The sequence below is a fragment of the Copidosoma floridanum genome, unplaced genomic scaffold, assembly GCF_036245765.1.
Source record: "Copidosoma floridanum isolate Cflo_tuat_1 unplaced genomic scaffold, Cflo_Japanese_pri ptg000021l, whole genome shotgun sequence".
NCBI lineage: Eukaryota > Metazoa > Arthropoda > Insecta > Hymenoptera > Encyrtidae > Copidosoma > Copidosoma floridanum.
In genome coordinates this window covers 15,041,710-15,066,779 of record NW_028321898.1, presented here as the reverse complement: position 1 = coordinate 15,066,779, position 25,070 = coordinate 15,041,710, and the positions used below count along the sequence as shown (strand labels likewise).

Below are 25,070 nucleotides of genomic sequence, written 5' to 3'. Positions count from 1 at the left end.
TCGAGATTTACGCTCTGAATGTACATATACATTTAAAATGGTCAAAACTAATAAGTACCATAATTATTCTCCCCCGTACCACGTGATCCTAAGGTTAATTACTGCTCTCAATCTTTTCACCAGATTAGAAATTACCGTAGCTACGGTAGGAGAAATTATAGTAATTTTCAGAGAAATTCTTTTGAGATAAAAATTAGTCCTTAACTATACGGAAAAAAATAGAGTGGTTGTCGCAGCGTAGCACTTTTATTACAACTTTTAGGGTGGAGATTTCAGTAATTTTTTTTGCAATACAAAAAGTCTGTCAGTATTCAATCACCTGAATTCCACTTTAAGTAGTATACAACGGAAAAATTCAAGTTATTTATTTATCTTACAGATAGTGAGTAAAATAAAATATAAAATTCATGGTTTTCAAAATAAATATATAAAATAGTTTGTTTTACCTATATTTACTTTTGCTATTGGTAAATTTCAAAATGAACACGTTTTTTAATTTTTTTTTTAATAAAACGACAAAAAAATACAAGTAACCCCTCTTATATACATCTTATCAATGCTATTTATTATATCAAAAGTGACAAGATAAAGAAATTAAGCTCTAGAAGAAATAATTGGTCATTTTGATCGTTAAAAGCTTTACGCTATGAAATGTTTACATGAATAATTAAAAAATAAATTCAAATAAAAATTGTGTAATATTGGAGGTATTACTAACGATACGAACTTAATCATGCGCCACAGTGACAGTATCATACAGTTTCTTATTTCACTAGTATGGTTGCTCACAAAATTGGACAATGTATGATGTAAGTACTTGCCGTAATTTTTATATGTATATTTGTACTTATTCATTTGAATACACGGTGCACTATGCCCAACCACGGCGTTGTCATTTCCTTGATTCTAACCACAATTATTGTTTTTTTATATTCAGATGCACTTTATACTTCTTATTGTTCTTTAACTGATAATTTTGAGAAGTCATATAAATCTACACATATTACTGCTCCATGAAGTAATTTTTTACAAAAACTAAATCCGTCCGAGACTATTGCTCTCATGATACTCGTCTTCACCGATCCCAATAACCTTAGCGTAAGTAGTAGGATTCTCTTGCAATGATTAATTTATTTTACGCATTTTTACGTGAATAAAAGTTTAGTTCAAGGATTGACACTCGTCACATTAAAATTATTGTTAATTACCTTTACTATTATTTCTTGTAATTTAAAGAAAGTTGAAAACTTAATAATGTGTCGTTCATTTGTCATCTCCTCTTTTAATTATTAATCAATCTTGCCCAGTTGGCACTTCAATTGTTCTAAGAATTGAAACATTTTTTTTTCTTATAAAATAACTCGTTATTTGATGAATAATGTTATTAAGCTGTGAAATCTAATCAACATTATTCATAAGGGAAAAAACTTTAATTTTTACTGGACTGCCAATAAAACTCTAGGAAACGACATTAAGGTGGTTATTTCATGACTCTCGAGTTAAAGGTGCGACTGCCAAGTAGATATTTATTAATGCTGCTTAAATTATAAGCGGTTATTTGTTTATATTGTTTATTGAGACAAATTAAGTACTGATTCAAAATTTTTTAGATTATAATATACCATACAAAAGTTCATAAGAAAGATTATCTCAAATTCACGCTTAACCTCAAAATACCAGCAGTGGATGCTTGACTGTGCTTTCAACATAGGAAAGGAAAATGTGTGCCTGTGTTTCTTTTTATATCTTTTGATTAAGTCCGTGGACACATATATTTCGAGATAACAGAATGTTTGGAATTGCATAAGCTTTATTGTATCAGTTTTTTAATTGATTATATTCAGTCAATAAATAAGTAGGCTACAACTTTCAGTAAAAAAATGCTTAGTTGCCATAGGAGCACGTGTTTAGAATTTAATTTTCATTTATCATTTTCTTGCGTTTGCATTTGTCAGTCTACTCTGGAATTTTGAAGGGTAGTATATTGTCACTTAATAAATTATTTGTCAAGATTTCATGCCATTCTGTTCATACTCATACCATGAAAGAACCGCCTTAAGGTCATACTTTCGTATGTTGATTAACCTAAAAGATGCAGATAAAATTAAACATATAAGATTGTAAGTACCCAAAAACGATTTGGTTACATTTTTGTGAACGTAAGGTGCAAGGAAGAAAATCATGGGTATTTCACTACTCATCAGTTCAATACGCAATCTCATAGAATACGGTAGTTAATTTCGTAGTAAAAAGAATGACCAGCAAGATAATGGTGAAAATTTAAGAAAAATCCGCTGAAAGTGTAAATTACATTTTTGTCACTTTATTGCATAGATCGAATGAATAAAATTAAGAGCTTAAGCACAGGTATTATATATAAACATACAATATATCTTATCTTACTATTTAATAAAGAGACAGCGTTTGTTTATATGTTCACAAAAAACTCAAAAACTACTGAACCAATTGATCCTAATTGATAACTTTAATAGATACGTTTTTATGCTACTTATAAGAACTAACTGCAAAATAACTCTGAAAGTGAGTTTTAATTTTTGACCGCTAGTGGGCCAGTGGTCATGTTTTCAATATTACTTTATATCGACTGAGCTGCCCCCGCAATTAATTTTATGGAGTTACTTTAACAAGTAAAAGATTGTAGTAAACTGCAGTAACGTGTGCCACGCACACCAGCACATAGTCAGTGTTTAGTGATAACAATAACATATCTCATGAGATTTTGATCGTTTCTGAGCGTATATGGTGTGGAATTAATTTACACTCTGATTGTTTTTCATATGGACAATTGTATGTTGGATTTACGAGATCAGATACATCTGAAAACTAATTTAAACTTATGCCACATAGTAAAGAAAAAACTAGTTAGTAGTATTAACACTAGTAAGTAGTAGTAAAACTAGTAGTTACACATAGTAAACAAAAAAGTAACCCCTCTTATATATATCTTATCAATGCTATTTATTATATCAAAAGTGACAAGATAAAGAAATTAAGCTCTAGATGAAATAATAGCATCTCCCTTTTGTAACAAGTTATCTATGAAAACATTTTTTTTTATTCCAACACATTTTAATATACCGTAATTTTTAATTCAAAGGTAACCTAACCTTGTTCTCTCATGAGAGTCCGTTTTAAACTGACAATATTTGATAACTTTTTGCTCGAGAATTTCCCTGGTAAAAAATTTGAAAAATTCATGAGCACTCATAATATGCTCATATGATTAGTAAAGCCGTTTTAAATATCTTACTTCCATGACTGAAAATTCATTTCTTATACGAATTTTTCATTACGCTTAGAGCATAGGTACTAGAAATCTCAGTCAGAGAAGCGATGCGAACACGCGAGGCATCTCATGGGACTCTCATATACTGCGTTCTATATGTCGTGTGAGCATCAGGAATATTACGTGAATTACGTACAAGGTGTAATTAAAGCTTGAGCATTTTAGAATAACCTGTAGCAAGCTATGATTTTAAAAAATCAGTATAGAGAAAAAAACAAGAAAAACAATGGTATCCTCCCTCCCTCTCTCTTATATCAATTACATGGTGTGGAATAAGAGGGTATTGAGAAAAAAAAGGCAGTAGTTAATGCCAAAAAAAAAACTTGGACAAAGAAATGTAGAAGAGCACACATGGTAATTATTTATACAAAAATCTTACTAGCAAACCTTTATCTCACATGCGAAGAAGGAAGAGGAGAAGAATAAGTGAGAAGCAAAGAGACAGGTAGAAAGAGACCAAAGCAGATAACCTTTAACGATGTCATAATACAAGAGGCTTACACTCTTGGCTGACCTACATAGGCAGCCAATTGTTTTAAACGTTTGTCTGTATACTTTTCGTTTATGAACTCCCTTACTTCCTCTTTCTGAAGGTTAAGTCACATAGTCCTGTAGAATATCATATTATTGATTAAAAAATACAATCCTTCACTCGTCATATCTCATATTCTAAAATATTTACTTGTGGTTTGACCAAATTACAACTCTACAATACTTATGTATCTAGAATTATACAACAGAATTTTTTTCTGTGCACTTTTCTGACATAAGATTGCAATTAGAAATAATTAGCCTTAAAGCCAATAAATAAGATTGTGTGATAAATATAAGAGTAAGGACTCTGAAATAGGCAAACTTTAACAAAATTATTAGATTACCTTTTTTGCACCCTAACATACTTGATGACTGTTTTACAAATAACTGAATGACTATTATGCCTAATAATTTAAGAGTTGAAAAGTCTTGTAATTACATACCTATTCGAACATTATATTGCAAGTAACTCGCTATTTCGATTAAAACATTGGGCTCTATTTTCGTCATCGCTCAGTCACCACGGATTTTAATGTAATGTCGTACAAATTAAACTTAAATCTGTTATTGACACACTCAAAGCTGTTCAATGTAAAGTACACATGAAGTGCACTATGATAATTTAAATAAGACTCAAGAGAAAGAAGAGTTCTTAAAACATAATATGCTATGATAACAGAATAAACATGTTTCAGTTTCAATTTGTACTAACAGTTTCTAACAAGGTTTTGCCTGTTTCAGCTTTTTTTGTAACAATTTCATGATTTTTGGTCCGTACAAGAAGCTGTCAGTATTTTTTTACTCATGTCAGCCTTTTAAACGACTGGTAAGAAAAGGTGTTTTCTTGCTTAGGGCACAAAGTGAGACTGTTCCTTTTGGCACTCACGTAGCACTTCGTGCTCTGCGTATCACTTTGCACCCACGGGTAGAAAACACTATTCGATTCTTACTAACTAACCTTAAAATAGTACCTCTGCCACTTAATTTTGGGTTCTTAAGCGGAAAAATAGTATGTACCAAATTACTGCAATGTATCGTTAATAGGAGATGAGATACGAAGCATGGGAAAAAATCACGATTAAGCTGAAATTTTGTTTACATGACTAGAATTGATCAAGTTGCTGATTCTTACTCTTCTTAGATGTCATATTTTCCAATAGTTATGTATGTATATGAGAATAATTGTGTAAAGAGTTCACAGTAGGTCAATCAACTTACAATTTCCACAACAGGTTCTAGCTTAAGAATGAAACTCATGAAATACTTTGTTAGATTATATGAATACTAGTTTACTAAATAATAGACAATATTAATAAAGTCATAACTATTGGCCATAAATAAAAGTAAAATCATCGTTACCTCAAACTTTTTCTACTCTCAAATTTGTTTGATTACTAAATCACTTATAATTCTCGTGTCAATGTTTTCTTTTTTTGGAAGTAGTTGTTCTTGACTACAAGACCATCCAAAATTAAATCAAGAAGTATTAAGCACCCTCACCTTACGTAGCTATTTAAGAAATAAAAAATACTTGTATTTAAAAAATCCTTACCGTAACAAGTCCTGCGATATAGTATAAAATATTACGTAACAGGGTAATAAATATAGACGCATACGTTAATGGAATTTTGAGACAATTTTCAATTCGAATTGTACAAACGTACGTAGGATTATTTTCAACCCACTTGTTGATTCATCGATATATACTTTCTACAATGGACTAAATCTCAATAGTAAAATTTTCATGGTTATGTGTAACATCACTCTCAGCACTCTTATTAATATCATATTCAACTGGACTTGGGTTATTGGAACTGTTGGGATCTTACTATTTAATCAGTGTAGGTTAACTAGTTTCTATTGCGGATAATTTGAGCAAACAGTTAAGGGTTTTCTTCGATTCTTCATCCTCATTCGAAGATATTTTTCTATACCCAATTGCTTTTCTTTCAAATATCTCTGTGAGTACTCTCATCAAGGTAAAAAAACCAATTGTTCATATATGAGGAGTTCCCCTTTCATTTTTCACTTTACCAAAAAGTAAAAAATTAAAGTTTTAAGCTACACATCTTCAATCATGTTTTTTTCATGGGTGGTAATGTAAGTAGTGACAAAAATTCCAGAAATACGCAGTTAAGATATTTTTTCATCAAGATATCAATTTTCGTTAAAACAATGGACGTATTTTCATCTTTGTGGCTGATAAACGTGAAAATACCCGTACAAAAGTACAAAAGTCATAGTAAAGAGCGTGAATAAAGTCTTAGAAGGAAGTTTTTATTAACTGGCTAAGTATTTGATATGGTTATTGACTACAAGTTGTAGCAAAAAATTGAATTTCTACGAAAATTATAGCCAAGTTTCATCATACAAAAAAATATGCTAAGAAATAAAAGTTTTGTATGTGTTTTTGATTCCAAATAAAAGTAATGTTTTGAACAGTGGAAAATTGCACTGTTTAAATAAAAATATTTTTTATCAATAAATAGAAATGAAAAAATATACTTGAAATAAATAATTAAGATCTTAAACATATAACTACTTTAGCTAATAATTGCTTTGTAAATGAATCATAATATTGTTATACGTCTAAATAAAACAGTTTTACAAAAATAAAATGCAAAACTTTTATTTCTAAACATAATTTGTCGTATCATATGAAAAAGACATTGATTTTTCTGTTTAACAACCTTCTGTAATTGAAAGCATGCAATGGATTGCTACAGATTACAGTCCGGAATTAAGTATTGACAAGTAGGTAACCCTGATTGAAATGTATTCACTAAAATTTCCAGCAGATCGGTAAACTGTACAGTGATAAGTGTTGTATTTAGAAGTATGGTAATAAATTTAATAATAAAAAATTTTGACTATATTCTATGTAACATAACAATAAATATTTTTAAAAATTACATCTTGAAAACCATGTTAGCTTACTTTGCTGGTTTTTTTTATTTGCCAAAATGCTGTAAGATTATTTATGTTAATATCAAAGTCTTTTTCAATACACTTAAAAAGGCTTTAACGGATAGTAAATGGAAAATAATGATAAAATACTTTTTATACTTTTTATAGCAATACTACAAAAGACCTGTACTTAAATGATAATAATAATGGTGATTTTTTTATTCCTTATTTTTTTTATGGTTACGCCTATAGATACAGGAATCTTATTATGCAGTAAATTTATGCCATCCATTTAAATAATCTAATTACGTGCTAAAAACAAAAATAGATACAACTAGAAAAATGTATGGATTGTACGTTGCACTAATAAAAAATTATGAAAATGACTGAAATTGTAAAAACATGAAAGTGAGGTTATACATGAGATAAGTATTTGTTTTATTGATTTATTTTTAATGTTTCATATATTATTTTTTGTACAATAAATCAGAAGAAAAACTATTATAGCTTCAAGGTAAGGATATAGCTAATTAAGATGAATTTTTTCTACAAGAAAAATTTCTACTAAGCTACGGTAAACACTTCGTTGATCATAACTTTACTATTGGTTTCATAATAAAAAATGATATAACTTCTCTCTTCATGTAGTTTTAGTACCTTAAAACTATTTATTTTTTCTTACCGCAGAATAATGTATTTTTTTCTTGTATATTATTACAACGGCAAACGCGTTTGAATCACAAACAGCCGCACTTGGATTAATTGACTATTTTTTAATCCTTTTTTTGCAAACGCCACCATTCGTCACGCAGATGTAAATTACACTTCGTACTTTGCTTAAGCAACTCAATACCTCAAAAGAAATTCATTAGATGGGGGAAAAAAAAATTATAAAAACATTGTGTCAAATCATCATGATTGTTGTGTCATCAGCATGAAAACATATTGTTAAGGCGAGTTTTGTGTGTACGTGCCAAAGTAACGTTAACCACATCTCTGATATTGACTTGAAAGTGCAAAATTGACAAAAAAAAAATTTTTCTAAGCTATGTCATTAGATTATCGAAAAATAGGTGTCGAAGAACAGTGGTCTACGGAATACAGGTTCTTTTTTTTTATTTTTTCTGGTAGAAGTTATTTTCAATGTTATACTTTCTCGGCATTGTTTGTTATTCAAGTGCACTGATATGCTTTTTCTGAAAATCACCAAGGCCAGCATAAGCTATGAATTCCTATTTTATGTTTAACAGTTGGTAAGTGTAATGATATGTAAAAAAAGAGTCGTAAAAAGGTTAAACAGCATAGCACATTGAGTAGCGAAATATGGCTATAGTGTACATAGGGGGACACTGTTGATGCGCAAGTGATACATTTGGCAACTTCACGTCAGTGATTTTAATGTACTATTTTTTTTATGACTAGCCCAGGGAAAAGATATAGACTAACGTTTGAACATTATGGTCGGAAAAAGGAGTAATAGCAAGAGTAGATCACTGACCTAAAAAAAAGTTCTAGTTTACATAAAAAATATCATGTTTAAAGTATATACCGCACAAAAATTACCTTCTAACAAAAATAAAAGTTCAGGTAACTTTGATTTAGCGAGATACAAAATTCAGTTGGTGCCTATCAGTGGCACCTTATTCTGAAAAGGAGTATTCAGTATACGGACATTTTTTTGCAAGTTAGTTTTTTTTCTCGTAAAAAATTTTGCGTAAAATTAAAGAAAAACCTTTTTTTGAATCGTGCTTGAATGGACATGAGATGCGAATGTATTCTCCACAGTTTCTAATAATTTTACCTTGATGATAAGTATTATAAATTATTATTTTAAGCAAGATTGCAAAGGTACTGTAGACCAGTGTCATTCTATATAAAGATGCTAGTCTCATAGCCTTTGAAAAATCATTGTAATCGCCTTCGCTCATCAAACCACTACTGCTGAGAAATCGCTTTTACCTGCATTGATGTAAAACGTACTATTTTTAAGTACAGTAAAGTCAGATTGAATCAGTCAATTTTAGGCCAAAAATCAGCGAAATTGATAACCCGGGTTTTTTAAATTTTTTTACCGGATAACAGTATCAGAAATATCAATATAAATTTATAGCCTAATTCGAGGTGAGTCTGGCAGTCAAAGAAAATATCAAAAATCGTAAAAATTTGTTTTCTTGTGTTTCACGTGAAAAGAATAAAAGATGAATTTAAGCAGTTTGTTAGGGTTCGATCAGTTCAGCAGTTTTTAAATAAATTGCAAATTACTTTGTTTTTCGGCCATTTTTTGAAAAACTTTAGAATTCGCTTTCTATTTAACATTAATGAGGTTTGGGAGTAATAATAAAATGCAAAGATCACAATAATACAGAGTTTTCTTGATAGTCTAGAATACGTAAAACTTATATGAATTTTTTCCGTATTTGTTATAGGTCATTTTTAAAAGAATGATACAAACGACCATCATGTGATTAACATAGGCTCTTGTGAAAAGTAACCTCTTTGTCTCACTTAAATGGACAAAACTTTTGGAAAAATGCAAAGGTATTGAAAAAAATCTACCTACGAGTTTATTATTCTTTAATTATTCAGTGAGAAAAATTTAGAGGCATGTTATAGTGCATTGTAAACAATGCAAACGTTAAACGTAAGGAAAATATGGAGTTTGTGGGGTGCAAGAGAGGGTGCACGGTAAAGGGGGCCAAGCTGTGCGGGCAGAGGGGACTCCCCCTTCCGCGTCCCTTTGAATGATACTCCCGAACCTCCTGAAGACGTAAAATTTCAATAGAATGATGGTCTTATAGGTCTCAATGTATGCACAATATTTCAGGAAGACCGGATGTAAAGTTTTTTTAATATCACTTATAAAACCGAACAATGACCCTTTCGAAAAACAGCTATAAAGAAGTTGTTAGCCAAAGTAGAGTAATTTTTTAAACGCATTTTTGTCCCTTAAATGTTTAACTACAACACAGTAAGGATTGATAACTACTTTTTGAGTGTACTAGTTCCAAATCAACTTAAACTTCTCAGCTGCACAGTCGTTCCGGTGATCACTTGTACGAAGATTCAGCTACACCTTCAAGCATTAAATCTGCACGCTAGATTCTGGAACGTTCGTGATTGTTCGAGCTTGAAGTATACTCCTTTAAGAATTTTTCCTTAATCTTGAGTTGAATTTCTAATTAATATTAGCGAGTGCCAACGTATTTTGAGGGAAAGTACAGGAAACCATCAAGAACAAGTGTATTTCCGACAATTTCGACCGGCTTATGACTTTGAATTTTAAAAAACCAATGAATCAGAACTTATACTATGGAAACATTTGATTAAATGTGAATTTAATGGTTGCAGTATGAACTTATTACACTAATTACAATTGCCAAATTCCAATATTTGAATTGATTACAAAAAAAAGACCACCTAGTCCTAAACAGGTTATTGCCAGATAATTGGCTGAATGTATGTACAGAGTTTTTTAGGGCACTAATAACGAAAATACATTTAAGAAATAATATAGGTATGGACGTGTATGGAAAGGTATGTAAGTTTTACCAATTGCATATTATGACTCTGTCATCTCGTGAACTTCCTTTAGTGATTCAAGCCGAGCTCGGATGCTCTCTGTTATTCTTCGTAAGATTCAAAACATTACAGTCAGAAAAGTGCAGCGCACGAGACTATTTATATTCAACATAAACATTGCTGCAACTCCGAAAGCGCAATCTACTGGCAAATACTTTTTGGAGAATGTTATAAAAACTTTGAGTGACTTTTATTTCAATTTTCAAAGTTCTTAATACACGGATTTAGTGAAAATCCTAGTTTAATACAGAAAAGAACATGTTGTGCGATCAATAACGAAAACATAGAGGATACGCTAGATGCAAGAGGTGTCGTCACAAAAGAGAGGACGGAATCCGAAGCTCATATCAAAATAAGTTATCAGCTGAAAATAAGTCTAAATAACGATGTACAGGGAGAGGTAAAAATATGGAGAAACAAACTACAAGCAGCTTAACAATCATGCGCTTGTTTGAATACGTACTATGAAATCGTATGCGGTATGTATAAATTAGATGGATGCACGTTAGTACAGTACTTACTAATAGGAATTCAAGAATATCGTTGGGTGTCAAATGATGTTGAAGAGCTATCGCTGCAAGTGTCTGGAGAGCGATACACAAAGCGCTACACATGCCGCAGTTAAGTAGTAGGTACTGCAGGTGAGCATAAAAACGTGGTTTCGTATCGATTGGTGAGCCTGAAATCCAAAGTATTTCTACGTACTTATCTATTCTGCTGCCATTGCTTCAAAAAAAAAAAAAAAAAAAAAAACGGTAGAAGAGAAAAAAATGGGCAAACATACGCCTGGAGTAAGCAGTTAAATTTGGATAAAAATCAAGCCTACTGGAAAAAGATTTTGTTTTTATATTCTAAAGCATGCTTTGTAAGTGCGTTGTTGTCTCTCCCAATTTGACTTTCAGTAACTAGATGAAATTTTTTAATTCACGTATTCAAATTCGTTTAGTTTTAGTGATACGTTCAATTCAACTCAATTAAAATACCTTATTTAAGTCTTTAAACTACTTTAAACTACACTTAAACGTCACCTTAGATTTATTATTCACAGCATTTTGGTATGATTTGACACAGCAGTGTACAAAATTGTGTACTTAGTTCTTTATGGTATGTTCTGTTGAGAAGTAAACTGAATAAAAATGTGAGATGTGCAACGTGAACTCGACGTTTCTTTACGCAATCATACTAGAACAAACAGACTGGTTGTATTGTGCAGGCGCAGGGGTAGGTAGGAAATCTCCAAAGACGTCGTGAGAGAGGTCACGACACTCACGACAGCACATTAGGGGCGAGGGACATACTTAGGCAAGCTGTATGCAGTTGTGAACTGTGGCAATTTGCCACTGGCAAATGACGATGTAAGATTTTTCATATATATGTATATATATATATATATATATATATATATATGTGTGTGTGTGCGCGTGTGTGTGTGTGTGTGTGTGTGTGTGCATCTCATCGGTAGAGTCACTATTGATTTGAAAAAAAGTCAGCACGGTAAAAACGGCATAAAGCTTTTATTTATCAAACCAAAAAATAGACAATGAAAACTCTCCAAGTCACTTGTCTAAGCCACTACATGTAAAAATAGTTGGAATATCAAACTATAAGAATACTTATAAATCATTTAATGACAGAACTTTTCCGCCAAGCACGTCTTTAAGCTGTTAAATTTATAACAGAGATAGTTTGATAAAAAAGTGTACTACACACCTTTTAATTGTAAAAATACATATTATTGTAATTTTATTTTCGTTTTGTAAAAGAAAACTATCTCGAGACAAATTTCTAGTCTTTGTTAAAAATTATTTCTTGCTAAAAATAATTAGCAATGAAACGAAAAGACGTTTGTCTGCTGGGACTCAAATTTCAATTGTCTTTTTTTTCCAAAAACACTTTATTAAAGTTTGAGTGAGATTATGCTTGCAACTATTATTGTTTCTTCATTAGCATGTACTTTTTTACTATATGATAAAAATACTATGCGCTACGTATGTGTAGACGAAAAAATTGACAAAAAGTAACGAAATCGAGCCGTAGTGATAGCTGTCATTTTTTGATATCAGTAGCAATAGCACGAAAGTATCTTCTCATCACATGCAAATGGCCAGGCTATTGCCTCAAAGCTTTGACAGAAAGTATTTTTTCTTCAGCAGCTTATGGCATGAGACAAATGCCAATGACTTTGTATTACGTTATTCAATGGTTCTTATACTGGTATTGTCATACTTTTCCTCTCGACCTTCAATTATGTCAATGCCGATGAAACTTGACGTGAATGCGCGTTCTATCCGGATCATTCTTGTGTGCGCATATCATCACTTCAAGTATTACGGAAGTTAGCCGTAGTAAAAACAAGTTTGATCGTTCGTGGGTAATGTCAAAAGAGCCGTTGGTGACGTAATTGCAACGTGTGACCTTTCGTACCAGACGTTACTCTCCGGCGTACAATATTTTTTGCAAGTGCTCTATCTTGGGTGTTGTCTGATGTTCGATATTTTACATTACACCTGCATCGCTTTCTAGCCATAGACGGGTCAAAATTGGCGGCGTCGTGCTTGATCAATGGCAAAGGAATTTTTTTGCATAAATATGTTCATTAAATCCCACAGACTAAGAAACTTCATGTTGCCACAGCGCAACCTGGTCACAATTTGTTTAAACTAACTTTTTTGAAACAAAGTAGTAAATGTGATTTTTTTGATCTAAAAAAAATATATTCAGTTTTTTTGAGTCATTCTGAACAAAAAACCAATTGAAATGTATATACCTAAACCCCACAGTTTTCGAGCAAAAAATTCCCAAAGATCTGAAAAATGCGAATTTTTTAATTTTCAGAGCGTTGGTGAGGAATGAAAATAAAACATTTTTGGAAGGTACACCAGGTAAACATGAAGTGTTAACCTTCCTCTACAACTTCCAAAAAACGAAAATTGAAAAAAGTAATGGCATCATTGTTTTTTTACAATTAACATAGAAGCTATTTCCATGCACGCCCGAGCTGACTCCCAGTACTAGTGTATCACTAAGTATATATATCATCGACGCGGCAGGCGCACTCGGGCTCGCTTTTTCGTGCAAAGGTGCTCAAGCTTCAATGTAAATTTGTACAATCTAGGGTTTTCCTCAAGTAGAATAGAATTTTCGAATAATTATGAAATATTGTCAGTATTCAAAGTTACAAGTAGGAAAAGCCTAAACATTGAAAAATTCAGTATAATTCGTAAAATCGTTTTTCCCTTATCGGGTTTTGAATGTCAGTATCACTATTGATGTTAGGCACTGTTGAAAACTTTTCAAGAGTAAAAATTGAAGCTTTCTTTAAATGCTTAATTTTTCCTCTTCAAACAACTCTCTCTGACCTTTCGGGACCGGGTCATAATTGTAAAAGTCAATAAAATCGTGAAATTTTATTTAAAATTTATAATCGAAAAATGAAAAATGTGACAAAAAAGTACATGTAGAGATCTGGGTTGCATGTTAAAAGTATTTTTCTTGTTCTGAGAAATGCCTGGGATGAAAAAAACGTATTTACAGAGGTGCCTTTATCTTAAAAGTTTTATCTCCTTTTTTTGACACTGAAAATGGAAGATTTTTTGTAGACTTCCTCATATATTTGACGGCTATAAGTAAGGGGTTTCTACAGCGAGGTATATTTTTTGGTCGATATTTATGTATCAATTAAAGTTGGCTTTCTGACGATGCTTTGCAGCACACACTGTATTTGCGTATTCACCTGTAACTTGTTTTGAGGGTCTGTATGACCTGATTTTATATTTTAATTCTACGAATACGATCAAAGATACGCTAATATTGATAAACTGTTTAAGTGAGGTGTTTCAGCTATAAGCTTTGTAAATTGCTCAATACGTGGAATCAAATGACTAATTCATTCAATATCAGATCTTTTTAGCTCGGCTGCATATTTTTTTTCCTAAATAAATTATATTGATTATATCAACTTGTTTCAGAAAATTTTTTAGTGACAAAAAATGTAACTAAAAACTAAAGTATGCATGATTTTAAAATATCACTTATAGTCTTTTTTACTCTATACTAGTAATATTTGTATACATTATTTTGTTTCTTTCATTTTAATTTAGCAAACATGACGATGGACACTATTGAAAATCTTGCAAGGCTTAAACATATCAATAATGTATGAAGTAAAAAGTGAAGGAAGCACTCAGTTTCTGCTTCTGTTTATGAATGGTTTGATAAAAAACTATGTTAATAAAAAACAGCAAAGAGATGTAAGTAGGTGTGAAATCTCTTTAAGTGGACCAAAAAAATTCTAGTAAATTTTAAATGCTTGTAAACCTAAAGCAAGCATGTGCTTCAATTGTAGAAATGGACTGCAACATATCTGAGATTTTCTTAATATGTGGGTTGATATTTTAAGGTACATTTTGACGGGCAACAAAAAAAAGTCCCTCACACAAGGTTGCACGTAAAAATTTTATCAGTCCTGGACTTCCACTTTCAAAACAAAAAATTACCTGTCCTTGGAAAGTAGGCTTTATCTCTTCCACTTTCCGGAGGTGTGTGTGTGTGTGTGCGCGAGTTTGCGTGAGTGTTGGAGTGTCTGTGTATGTATGCGCGTGTGTGATTATTTTGTCACTCACATCCTTAAATCACCACACACACTGGCATTTGTAATTTTTCTTCCTTCACAATACCTTAAAAATGATATTAAATTGATAAATGCTCTGTTTGGTTTTTTTTAAATTTCCGAAGAGTAGAGGCAATTTTTGTTTTCTTAACATTTAAAAATTTAAAATTGTTTTTGAAATATTGACGTTGGTCATTTTTTGTTTTTTAAAGCAACATATTGCTAATAACTTTCAACTATTAATACATAAAATTACCAAATTTTACATTAAAAACTGAATCATATTATAATAATTAAAGAGAGTGAAGATTAAAGCAAGCGTTTCTTTATAAAAAAAAGTTTTTTAATGATTTATTCATTTTATTTGTTCATGCTTTTAACTCTTAGAAGATGATCATTTATTTCCATGAAAGAATACTAAAATTCATAACATCCTTTACAAACATCTTTGAAAAAAATGATTAATTTATACTCAAGTAGAGAAGATTTAATTTCGGAGTGATCTTGGTACTGACCTTTTTTTATGCGTAGTAACAAAAAAAAGTTTGAATTATGTTTTTCAAGATGCACATTTTGAGACACTCTTCATTTTCCGTTCTAGATGTATGAAATTTTTTTTTTTTTAGAGTATGAAGTGTCATAGTAAATACAGAATGTTTAAAAGATTAAAAATAACAATAAAATTTCATAGCAGCTCTTTATTTTTCAAGCCAACATTAAAGTATTACGTATACTTTAGGCTGAGAATTAGATTGTTTACAAATAATTACATAATTTGAGTTTAAGGTATACAATATGGTGTCTGTTATTTCCGGGTTTTAATTGTATGATCATGTACTTTTTAAAATATCCCAAAACTGCAATCAAAACCCTAAAAAACCAAAAACTTTTGGAGTTAACACGAGCCACGAGACACAAGGTGATTTCCCATTTCCATAGCAAGGGATTCTAATTTTTTCATTTTTTTGTTAAAATTTTATTGAGATTTTTAAGCAGTTACAATAACTATTGCTTGAACATAATTCATAATTTTTTCAGCTTAGATGGAACATCTGAAAAAAATGTAAATAATTGTTTTTCCTTCCAAGGCTTGAGAGACTAAAATCGCATTTTTACATATTGACCTCTTTTGAGCTACAAAACTGTGTTGATTTCCTTGGCAATTTCTATTTCACACCTTCATTAGTCGTAGCAAGCAAGTTCCATAACATTACAGAATATCGAGTAAAAGCTCAAACGATGGACTGTCTATACCTAAATGCTCAAGCATTACCAGTGCCATGCAGTACTTCAAGGCTCCTTCTTTTCCTCTCTTCGCGCACTCGGTTAATATAGGCGACCCAAAGCTTTTGCATGCACGTGCGCTTTTCACTTTGTTCCCTCTCCGTCCTCCGTCATTTCACTCCCTCTTACTACATCTTTCGTACCGCACGTGCATACAGTACGTTATGCACACATGTACATTAAATTGTTGTACTGGTGAGTCAAAAAATGACCCGTGAAAGAGACAGTGATGCGCTCTCTGTTGTTGTTAGTAAGTACATCAATCTCGATTGGCCTCAAGCGCGATTCTGAAATAGCGCCCTCATCGAGCGACTGTCAGTACTGTCAATCTTATACTATCAATTACATACATAGTAAATATCAACACATCGGAACAAACTTATACGTATGAGAAGACTTTTGTTTTGATTTGGCATGTACATTTTATGTTTAATAGTAATAGTAATTGTCATTAACTCCAACTGGTGACTTATAATCATATTTTATTATTATTGTTGTTATTATTATTATTATTTTTATTATTATTATCACTATTATTATTATTACTGTTATTATTATTATTATTATTATTATTATTACTATTATAGTAATGTAATAAATGATTTCATAAGTATAAATACTCAGAGAAGAAAACTATAACTTTTAACTTTGTTGTCCCTACAAAAATTACTGTGCTGACGGTAATCGTAGGACAAAGCGACATTACGGGACTCTTTGGCTTTGTTTAGTTAATTTTTACCGTGATAATCTAAAACATTATCTTACATGCAAAAATAATTCCAACCCGAAAACATGCAACACGCATATTCAGTCAAAGAAAGTCTGTTATGAAATTTCGAAATTTTCATTTTTCTTTGACCAGCATTAGCCGATCAGGTCTCAAGAACATGTGCATGAATTTTCAGGTTATGGTATTGAACGAACAAGATTTACGGAGCTATTTTATTGAACATCTAAGCAACGAAGTCAGTGTATTTAATTTAGTAGCTAAGATCGGTGAGGGAAAATTTTGTTGGGCGCCCGACGATTTTTACTGTGCATCATGGTAAAAATTGACCAAGTTAGGTCAAACAGTCCCATGATGTCGCTTGTCTCACGATAACCATCAGCACGATAATTTTTGTAGGGACAATCACGATAAATATTATAGTTTGAAGCAAATTTAGAATCGAAGATTAAACATTTTTAAGTAAGCTACATTAATATACGTGTTGAATGGACACTCTCCTAAAGCCAGAAAAGCTTAAACTTTCAAATGTTGTGTTTTGGATGACACAATGATCTTTTTGGTTTATTTGGGTGAGTTGAAATTTAATACATCTGTAGGTAGGGTGGGAGAATCGGAGTGCTTTTTCACAGCCTTACCTTTTAAACACTATTACTGTAACGATACTTTGTTAATGACACTAACAAAATATATATATGATTTACAAATAACTTACAAGCACATAAAAGAATATTTTATTCTTTCACCTGCACTTAAAAATATATTTTTTTAAATATAAAATCGAAGTGACTGTCAGGTTGGAAAAAGTGAGGCAATTGGAGCGGTTTGCGTGGGGCATTCGGAGCGGTTGTATAGTTGATTTTTTTTTAACTATCTGACATAAAAAATCGCATTACTTTTATGATTACTAAGTTACAAATAATTTGGTAAATAATTAATACAGACGAAATTTTTATAAGTAAGAAACAAGTTTCGTTTTATCACAGCTACCTTTTTTTTTGAAGTTAGAGCAGACAAAACAAACGTTACGAAACTGCTTTGATCGCCCTATAAATACCGCTTCACTATCCTCTTTTTAAATCATCAATTCTAAAAAAATTTGTTAAAATTTTTATTAAAATTTTTATGAACGTTAAGCTTATATTTTATTATATTTTTTATTTCACGATTAAAATTAAAGTTTATAGGTTTTTTAAAAACATTTTTCATGCTATAAAACTGACATGAAAACTATTTTTTGGACTGCAAGGCGACAGTACACTTTGACTTGTTTTCATTCAAAAAATATGGTTTTTTATTGCTACATTCAAATGTAAAAAAAACACGTTAGGGTCAAGACTTATCAAAAACATTTTTTTTACAATTGGATGAATTTACAAAAAGATATTAAGAAAAGCCACGATTACCCCGCCGATTGGATTGCCCCGCCCTACCCTTACATACAAGTACTGCTCCTTTTTCTATTAAAAATGTTGAGTAGATTTAAAGTGGAGTCAGCGTAAAGAAAGGTACTAGGTTTTAAATTAGTAGCAGTCAGATTTGAAAACCAAATTTAACTGTGAGATGGAAACTCAAACGTAAATAAGTATGTACACGAAGAGACGGTACCATAGTTGTACTCCAGACATTAGTTAAATACAAGGTACATTTTTGATTGTCCAAAAACTGGGTCTTTTATTGATGAAAATGAGTAGTTGGACAACACCACAACATTTTGAAGAATAACCATAAATAGTACTGAAACGTCGTTTATTATCAAAAAGTCTGGAGAAAGCACGTGTAAACTCGATAAGAAATCAACCGAATTTCGATAAATCAAGAACAGATCAGCCATTATCTTGTTTGTACTCAAACCATGTTATAATATAAATCATGTATGAAGGATCAATGTGATAATCATTGACTAAACAAATGACTATTCTCATTAGATGGATTATTTTAAGTGAGATGAAACTTTTTTTTAAGATTATTCCTTGCGTCTCTAATGATATAATTCAACTCTTTTTCAGAATGAATCGTCTTTTGGCTTATAAATTAACAGATTACATAAAAAATGATTTTAAGCTTGATGATAATTATGCATTAAATTAAGTTAAAGGTAGTATGAATTGTTGAATTTAAAGCCTTTTTCTCCAAACATTTTTGTAACATAACAATGATTGACGTCCTCAGAGAAATTAAGGATTAGAGAAAATTGACTCTACTCCAATAACAGTAGCTCTTCGAATTAACCATTAAACAATTGTACGAAAAAAAATAGTTCTTTTGTAATTTGTAGTTTATTTATGTCGATTGAACACTCTAAATCAAACGAAAGTGAGACTTGATAATAAGTGAGTTATGATAATGATTAAAATAATAAAAATAATAATAATAACAACAATAATAATTTTTATTATTATTATAAAAATAAAAACAATGATTATAATAATCATAATAATAATAAAAATAATAACAGAATAATGATATTTATAATAATAATAGAAAAGATATTATTAAAATGATATTTTACCTAAACAAATCCTTCAGTTAATCACCAGTGAAAATATCATTAGGTAGACAAACTTGATTTCCAATAATGCAAGCATAGCCCAAGGGTTGCAGATGTTTATACAGATGTACTTATTAAAACTAGTGTTTGAAATAAAAAATAAAAAAATTTATTTATGTATTCATAAGTACGCCATTTTTTATTGTTATCAACTCAGAAACTAAATTAGATCAGGTCAAAATACAGAAAATAAGTTTTTTAAATGCTTCTAGTATTTTGACAATAAAGTTTTGGTAAAATCTCATTCTGTACACGAGGAAAATGACACGTACAATAAAAATATCAAGCACAAACTATTTTAAGCGTTCAATTTATCTAATATCTCTTGCTGGCAGTCAACTATAGTAAGACAACGAGCAAATAGTTATATACATAAACTAGAATGAGAAACATTAATGATTCTTTTAAAATACTTAACACTTTTAATAAATATCACACTGTGCACGCCAGCTACTTTCAACCAACTACAATGGATTTAATAAACTCTAAAGTTTAATTTAATAGCACATCGTAATCTCCCTTTCATTGTAGGATTTCTTACATGTTTTTGCATAAAAATTCATAGATAGTCATGTGATGCAAGCACATGCCTAAAATTTACTAAGTATACAAGCTAGAATAAAAGTTCTCTCTATGACTGAATTAATAAGGTTATTTATTGTACCGTTAGAACGAACTGTTTATGTAAATAAATTTCAGCAAATGAACTTTAAATTAACCTAGTTAGCCAGGGTCAACGTTCCCAAAAGTAGTTTGAAGGAAAAAGTGTCACATTTGGTCAAAAAAAGCGTTGCAAATGAAACCTTGTCTATGAATATGTACGTGTACACGAGTGTAAAACGTCCTCGAGCGTACAGGTATACATGATAGCATCAAAAACGCTTGTATATCCCGCGATAAGCGCCGGCGTGTACCATATGACACTTTCAAGTGCGTACCCCATTTCAACACCTGGTATGACCACTAACGACACGTAAATGCGAAAAAATATCAACACCCACCAGTTTGTTCTACGTATCTACTTCCCTACCACCATTTGATTTATCCATTGGCGTTTAGGGATCAAACAAGTATTTGTAGAATCTGTTGTAAGGTTTTTACGCGATTTATCGGTAAGAGAATAAAATTTGTAGCATAAGAATAAGAAAAGCAGTTTTTATTTTTTGAGAGACTTGGAACAAAGAAAAAGCGTAGGTGGAATATACTGTTGAGAAAAACACTGTTATCTAAAACGAAAAGATAAGCTGACTAGCATAAATAACATTGCTCCTTTGGCCAGGTGTTTTGACTCTTCGATGGTCTTGTTAACTACCATCGGTCTATAAGAAGTCCATTTTTTCGACTCATCTTTTAGGAAGAACAAACCTTTGTTTTACCTGCATGAATTGTAATGAGCGTTATAATTTAAATTTATATTGTTGTTTTAAATCTATCTTTATCTGAATGAGGTAAATAGTCACTCGCATTATCGTATATGGATAGATCAATGGAAATCTGGACTATCTATAGTTTATGGAATATGATTACTCATTACTTTATATAACTTTGTCGTTATCAAATAAATTCTTGTTTGAATTTACAATTAAAAAAAAGATAATAAAATTGTTTTTGTACATTTAAGGAGTTACATACACTCGTTGCGATTGCCGCTGCAATCGATGGAAAATATAATTCGATAGGATGGTACCACTTCGAAGTGGAACCAATTGTTGTTTGATATATACGACCACGATCGATTGGTTCAAAAGTTTGGAGGAAAGGGAGTACACGATTTGCCTTTATAGCTTTCAAAAAATGGTAGTGAAAGGTTTGCGAACGGCAAAGGAAAGGTAAAAAAAATAAGTGTACTCACGGACAAAGAGGTTGCTCATCAGGGTCGCTGGAAGACAGAACGAAATGACAAGGACGTCAGCGACCGCCAGGTTGACGATGAAAAAGTTGGTGACAGTGCGCATTCTCGGCGAGCGATAGACGACGGCAATGACCAGAAGGTTTCCAATTAGGCCCAGAACGAAGACGACGAAGTACGCAACAAAATAGACGACGGACATGGCTAAGCTGTGCCTCCACCACCTGTCCGTGACCTGCTCGACCGATAAATTGCTTGGCTCCTCACTCGAGACATTGTAAAAAGTACCAATGGGCAGGTAGTCACCCCGCTCGGTGTAGTCCAGTGGCTGTCTCGTACTTGTTAGCACGAGAAGCTCCTGCACCGATCCGTTCACGTACTCCGCGAACAACTCAGCCCGCAAGCCCACGGCGCTCCGCAGCTCGAACAATGAAGCTCCAAGCCCACCCGTCGGACCCGTCGGCAGGCCTGTTGCGGACTGCTGCCCGTTTAACCTCCGGCGTTCGAGGTCAAATTCATCTGAATCAGGAAGCCTCAGTGAGGCCATCTCCAGGAGGGGCGAGGGCGGCTGCAGCATCGGCCCCGGCAGATTGTGGTGCTGGTGGTGGTGATGATGATGATGATAATGATGATGGTGATGGTGATGGTGGTGGTAGTGGTCGTAGTGGTCGTAGTAGTGGTAATGATGGTGTTGCAAGTATCTGCTGCTCGTCACAAGCTCCTCGACCATGGGACTGTTGCTACCGCCCGTACCGTTGCAGGCGCTCTATTACCAACCGATCTCGATCGAGGTCAGCTCGAGGTGCCGACCACTCGGATGCTTTCCAGGCCAAGCAGGTTGAGTTCGATGCCCGCTTTCGTCGGCCACCGTGTACTGACGGGGTGGGATGGAGCTCACTGCTAAGAGCTCAGCTACTTCGCTGACGCGGCTACTTCTGCCCAGCGAAAGGAGGGCAAACGACCCAACCAGCCCTACTTGAAAACGTACGAAGAAACCTCCTTGATCACCCACTTATCTGAGTCCACTTTGCCGCGACACAATTTTCGAGCACGTCTTTCCCTTTGAGTTCCGGCTGTTTGACTACTGTTTTCTCGCCCCTTTCAACGGGAGTAAAGGGTTCACTGTTCTATTGTACTGGTTCAATTTTGCTGAAGCTACGGCCATAGGTATTGGGGACCACCAAAAAGAGATCGAAGGACACGGATGGGTCCAGGATGCAAGGAGAATTGGGCTGGGAGCTAAGCAAAGCACACACTGCTGCCAAAGCGAGAAAAGTTTCCTTGGTTGAGCTAGTGGCGGGCTACAAATATCAGCACGCGCGTGTAGCCGACGAAAAGCACACTAGTGGTGGCTCGTTGACTCTGACGGTCGACGGGCTGTCTGTGGGCACCACTAGCCCGCGAGAAGAGCAGCCCAGCTCCAGAGCTTCCCGGCGCTCTGCTGCGCAAGCGTTGCCCCTCGTTTCAACTCTACTACTACTATATTACTACTGCTACTACTACAACTACTCTTACTCCTACAACTTTTACTGCTACAATAACTACTACTACTACTACTACTACTACTACTACTACTACTACTACTACTACTACTACTACTAATACTACTACTACTACTACTACTACTACTGCTGCTGCTGCTGTTGCTGCTGCTGCTGCTGCTGCTGCTGCTGCTGCTGTTAGTACTACTACTAATACGGCGACACTGATGTCGCGTTTTTTTGTTGTATCTGTGCCACCAACGCTGTCAAAGCCAATGTTGCTGTTGGAAGCAAGGCCGAAGTGCACTGTACAGCTTAACTAGGTACAATATATAGTTGTAAGAGTACACGTGCGCAAGTTTGTACGTGCATGTGTGTGCACAGCCCACCCGCGCCTCTTCGTGCCCCGCTGACCTGTGTCAGCCTTTGCACGTGTTGCTGAGCACATATAGGTATGCTACTGCGATTGTCAGTGTTGTGGCCCGTTTGATCAAGCCTCGAGCTGCGGGGGTAAGGGCCGCTGTAGGGCCGTAGATGAAGGGCACGCTCATAGGAACGGAAGGGTCCATTTATACTTTGGGTAAATATAAATAAGTATCAAGTTTTTGGTTTGTATGGCAGTACCAATTTAATTTAATAATCCAGATTATCGAAAATCAATAAAATCAAAAACTGTGTTGTAAAAAAGACCACAGTTATTATAAATTTTTTTTTTTAACTAATGAGAGCTTCGTATTAATTAAAAAAAATTTAATTTCAATTAATACACAATATTTTAAATAAAGTTGAAGATTACAGTTAGTGCTTATTTTTCTACATATATACACAATAAAGAGTTTTAATTTAAATACTATCATTACTTCGAAAGTTTATGCCTAATATTTACTAATATTATACCTAATATTTACTTTCATAATACAATAATCCCTGAAATACATATGCTCTCTTTTTTTTAAAAAGCCTAGCTTTAGATTAACGTGGAACTGTTGTTGGTACGAGATAAAACACTCAAGACAGTTTTACCTACCTGTCTTATTTTAAAAATTAGCTATTACATTCAAAATCCAGATGTTTGGACAAAAAAATTAGAAAATACTATACTATCTCATAAAAAAATGATATCGTTCTAATTTCATTATTTTACAGCTCATCAGGTAATAATTTTATAGTCACATTTATAAAAAACTAAGGGTCGAATAAAATCGGTAAACTCAACTTACATTTTACCAATCAAAATCTGTAACACTCGTAATTTTGCAGTTAATTAAGTGTAGCAGTAGCCTTCACTTAATAAAAACACATATTTTTGTCACCTCAAACAGTACCCGCACTGGGAGGAAAAAATAACCGTAATTTATACCATAATGACAACGGTAAAAGTGAAGTGATCTGACGATAATTATACTTTCTGGCTGTAGTTTAAAAGTAATTCATTCAACAACTTCTCTGTAGACAAGATGATATCAAGATCTTGTCTTGAAAAATCTAGATGTATAATATCAACACGAGATGTGAAGAAGTTTGTTGAGACAAAAATAAGAAAAGCCATAGAATAAAATCATATCGTGAAGATATAACATTCAAGATCTTGAATACATTGATAGTATGTTATCATAAAATAATCGACAATTATAAAATAGCCCAGGTGAGAGAACTTGAACTTCGTGACCATGAATTTTTTTCCTTTGTCACGTAGTTGAAAATGTACTGATTTATAAACTGAGTTAACTTCTTATCTGAAAAAATGGTACACTTATTTTTTAGATAAAAAATTCATTAAAAAAAGAAATTTTTATATTTTTCGAATTATCTCCTTACCACTCATTTCGATACCTTGTCATACTTAATAATTCTCACTGTTCAGCCCCACCAATATAGCTTACGAGTTGCTATACTGTATAGCTGTTGTGTCAAAATAGCCACACTTGAGCCTTAGAGCGATGATAAACCAAAACAAAATAGTAAAATTAAAAAATTTTTACATCTTCTTGAATTTTTAACAAATATTTATTTTTACTGATTTCTTAAAAATATCTTCGGATTCACTCTTTTTTGCCTCGTATAAAACCCTATAACTTTTTAATTCGAAACTAAGGTGACTCGCTCTACCATAAATTAAAAAGTTTTTCATGACAGATATTTAAAAAAAAAAGTTGTATAACTTTCCAAAGCTAAAATAAGATTTTTTTTCAAAAGTTTACTGCAACGTCAATTATACAACAGTTTTGCCAAAACTAAGACA

The 25,070-nt window shown here is 32.6% G+C and overlaps 1 protein-coding gene across 1 annotated transcript in view; it reads right to left on the bottom strand.

Annotated features, from left to right (window-relative positions):
* Window positions 1-21,932, bottom strand: part of SIFR (SIFamide receptor) — a 168,757-nt gene extending 146,825 nt beyond the window's left edge. Inside the window, exon 1 of the mRNA XM_089594504.1 lies at window positions 21,351-21,932. Within this exon, the coding sequence (XP_089450630.1) occupies window positions 21,351-21,924 (574 nt within the window). The 5' untranslated portion in view covers window positions 21,925-21,932. The remainder of the gene's footprint in view (window positions 1-21,350) is intronic.
* Between the last annotated feature and the right edge of the window lie 3,138 nt (window positions 21,933-25,070).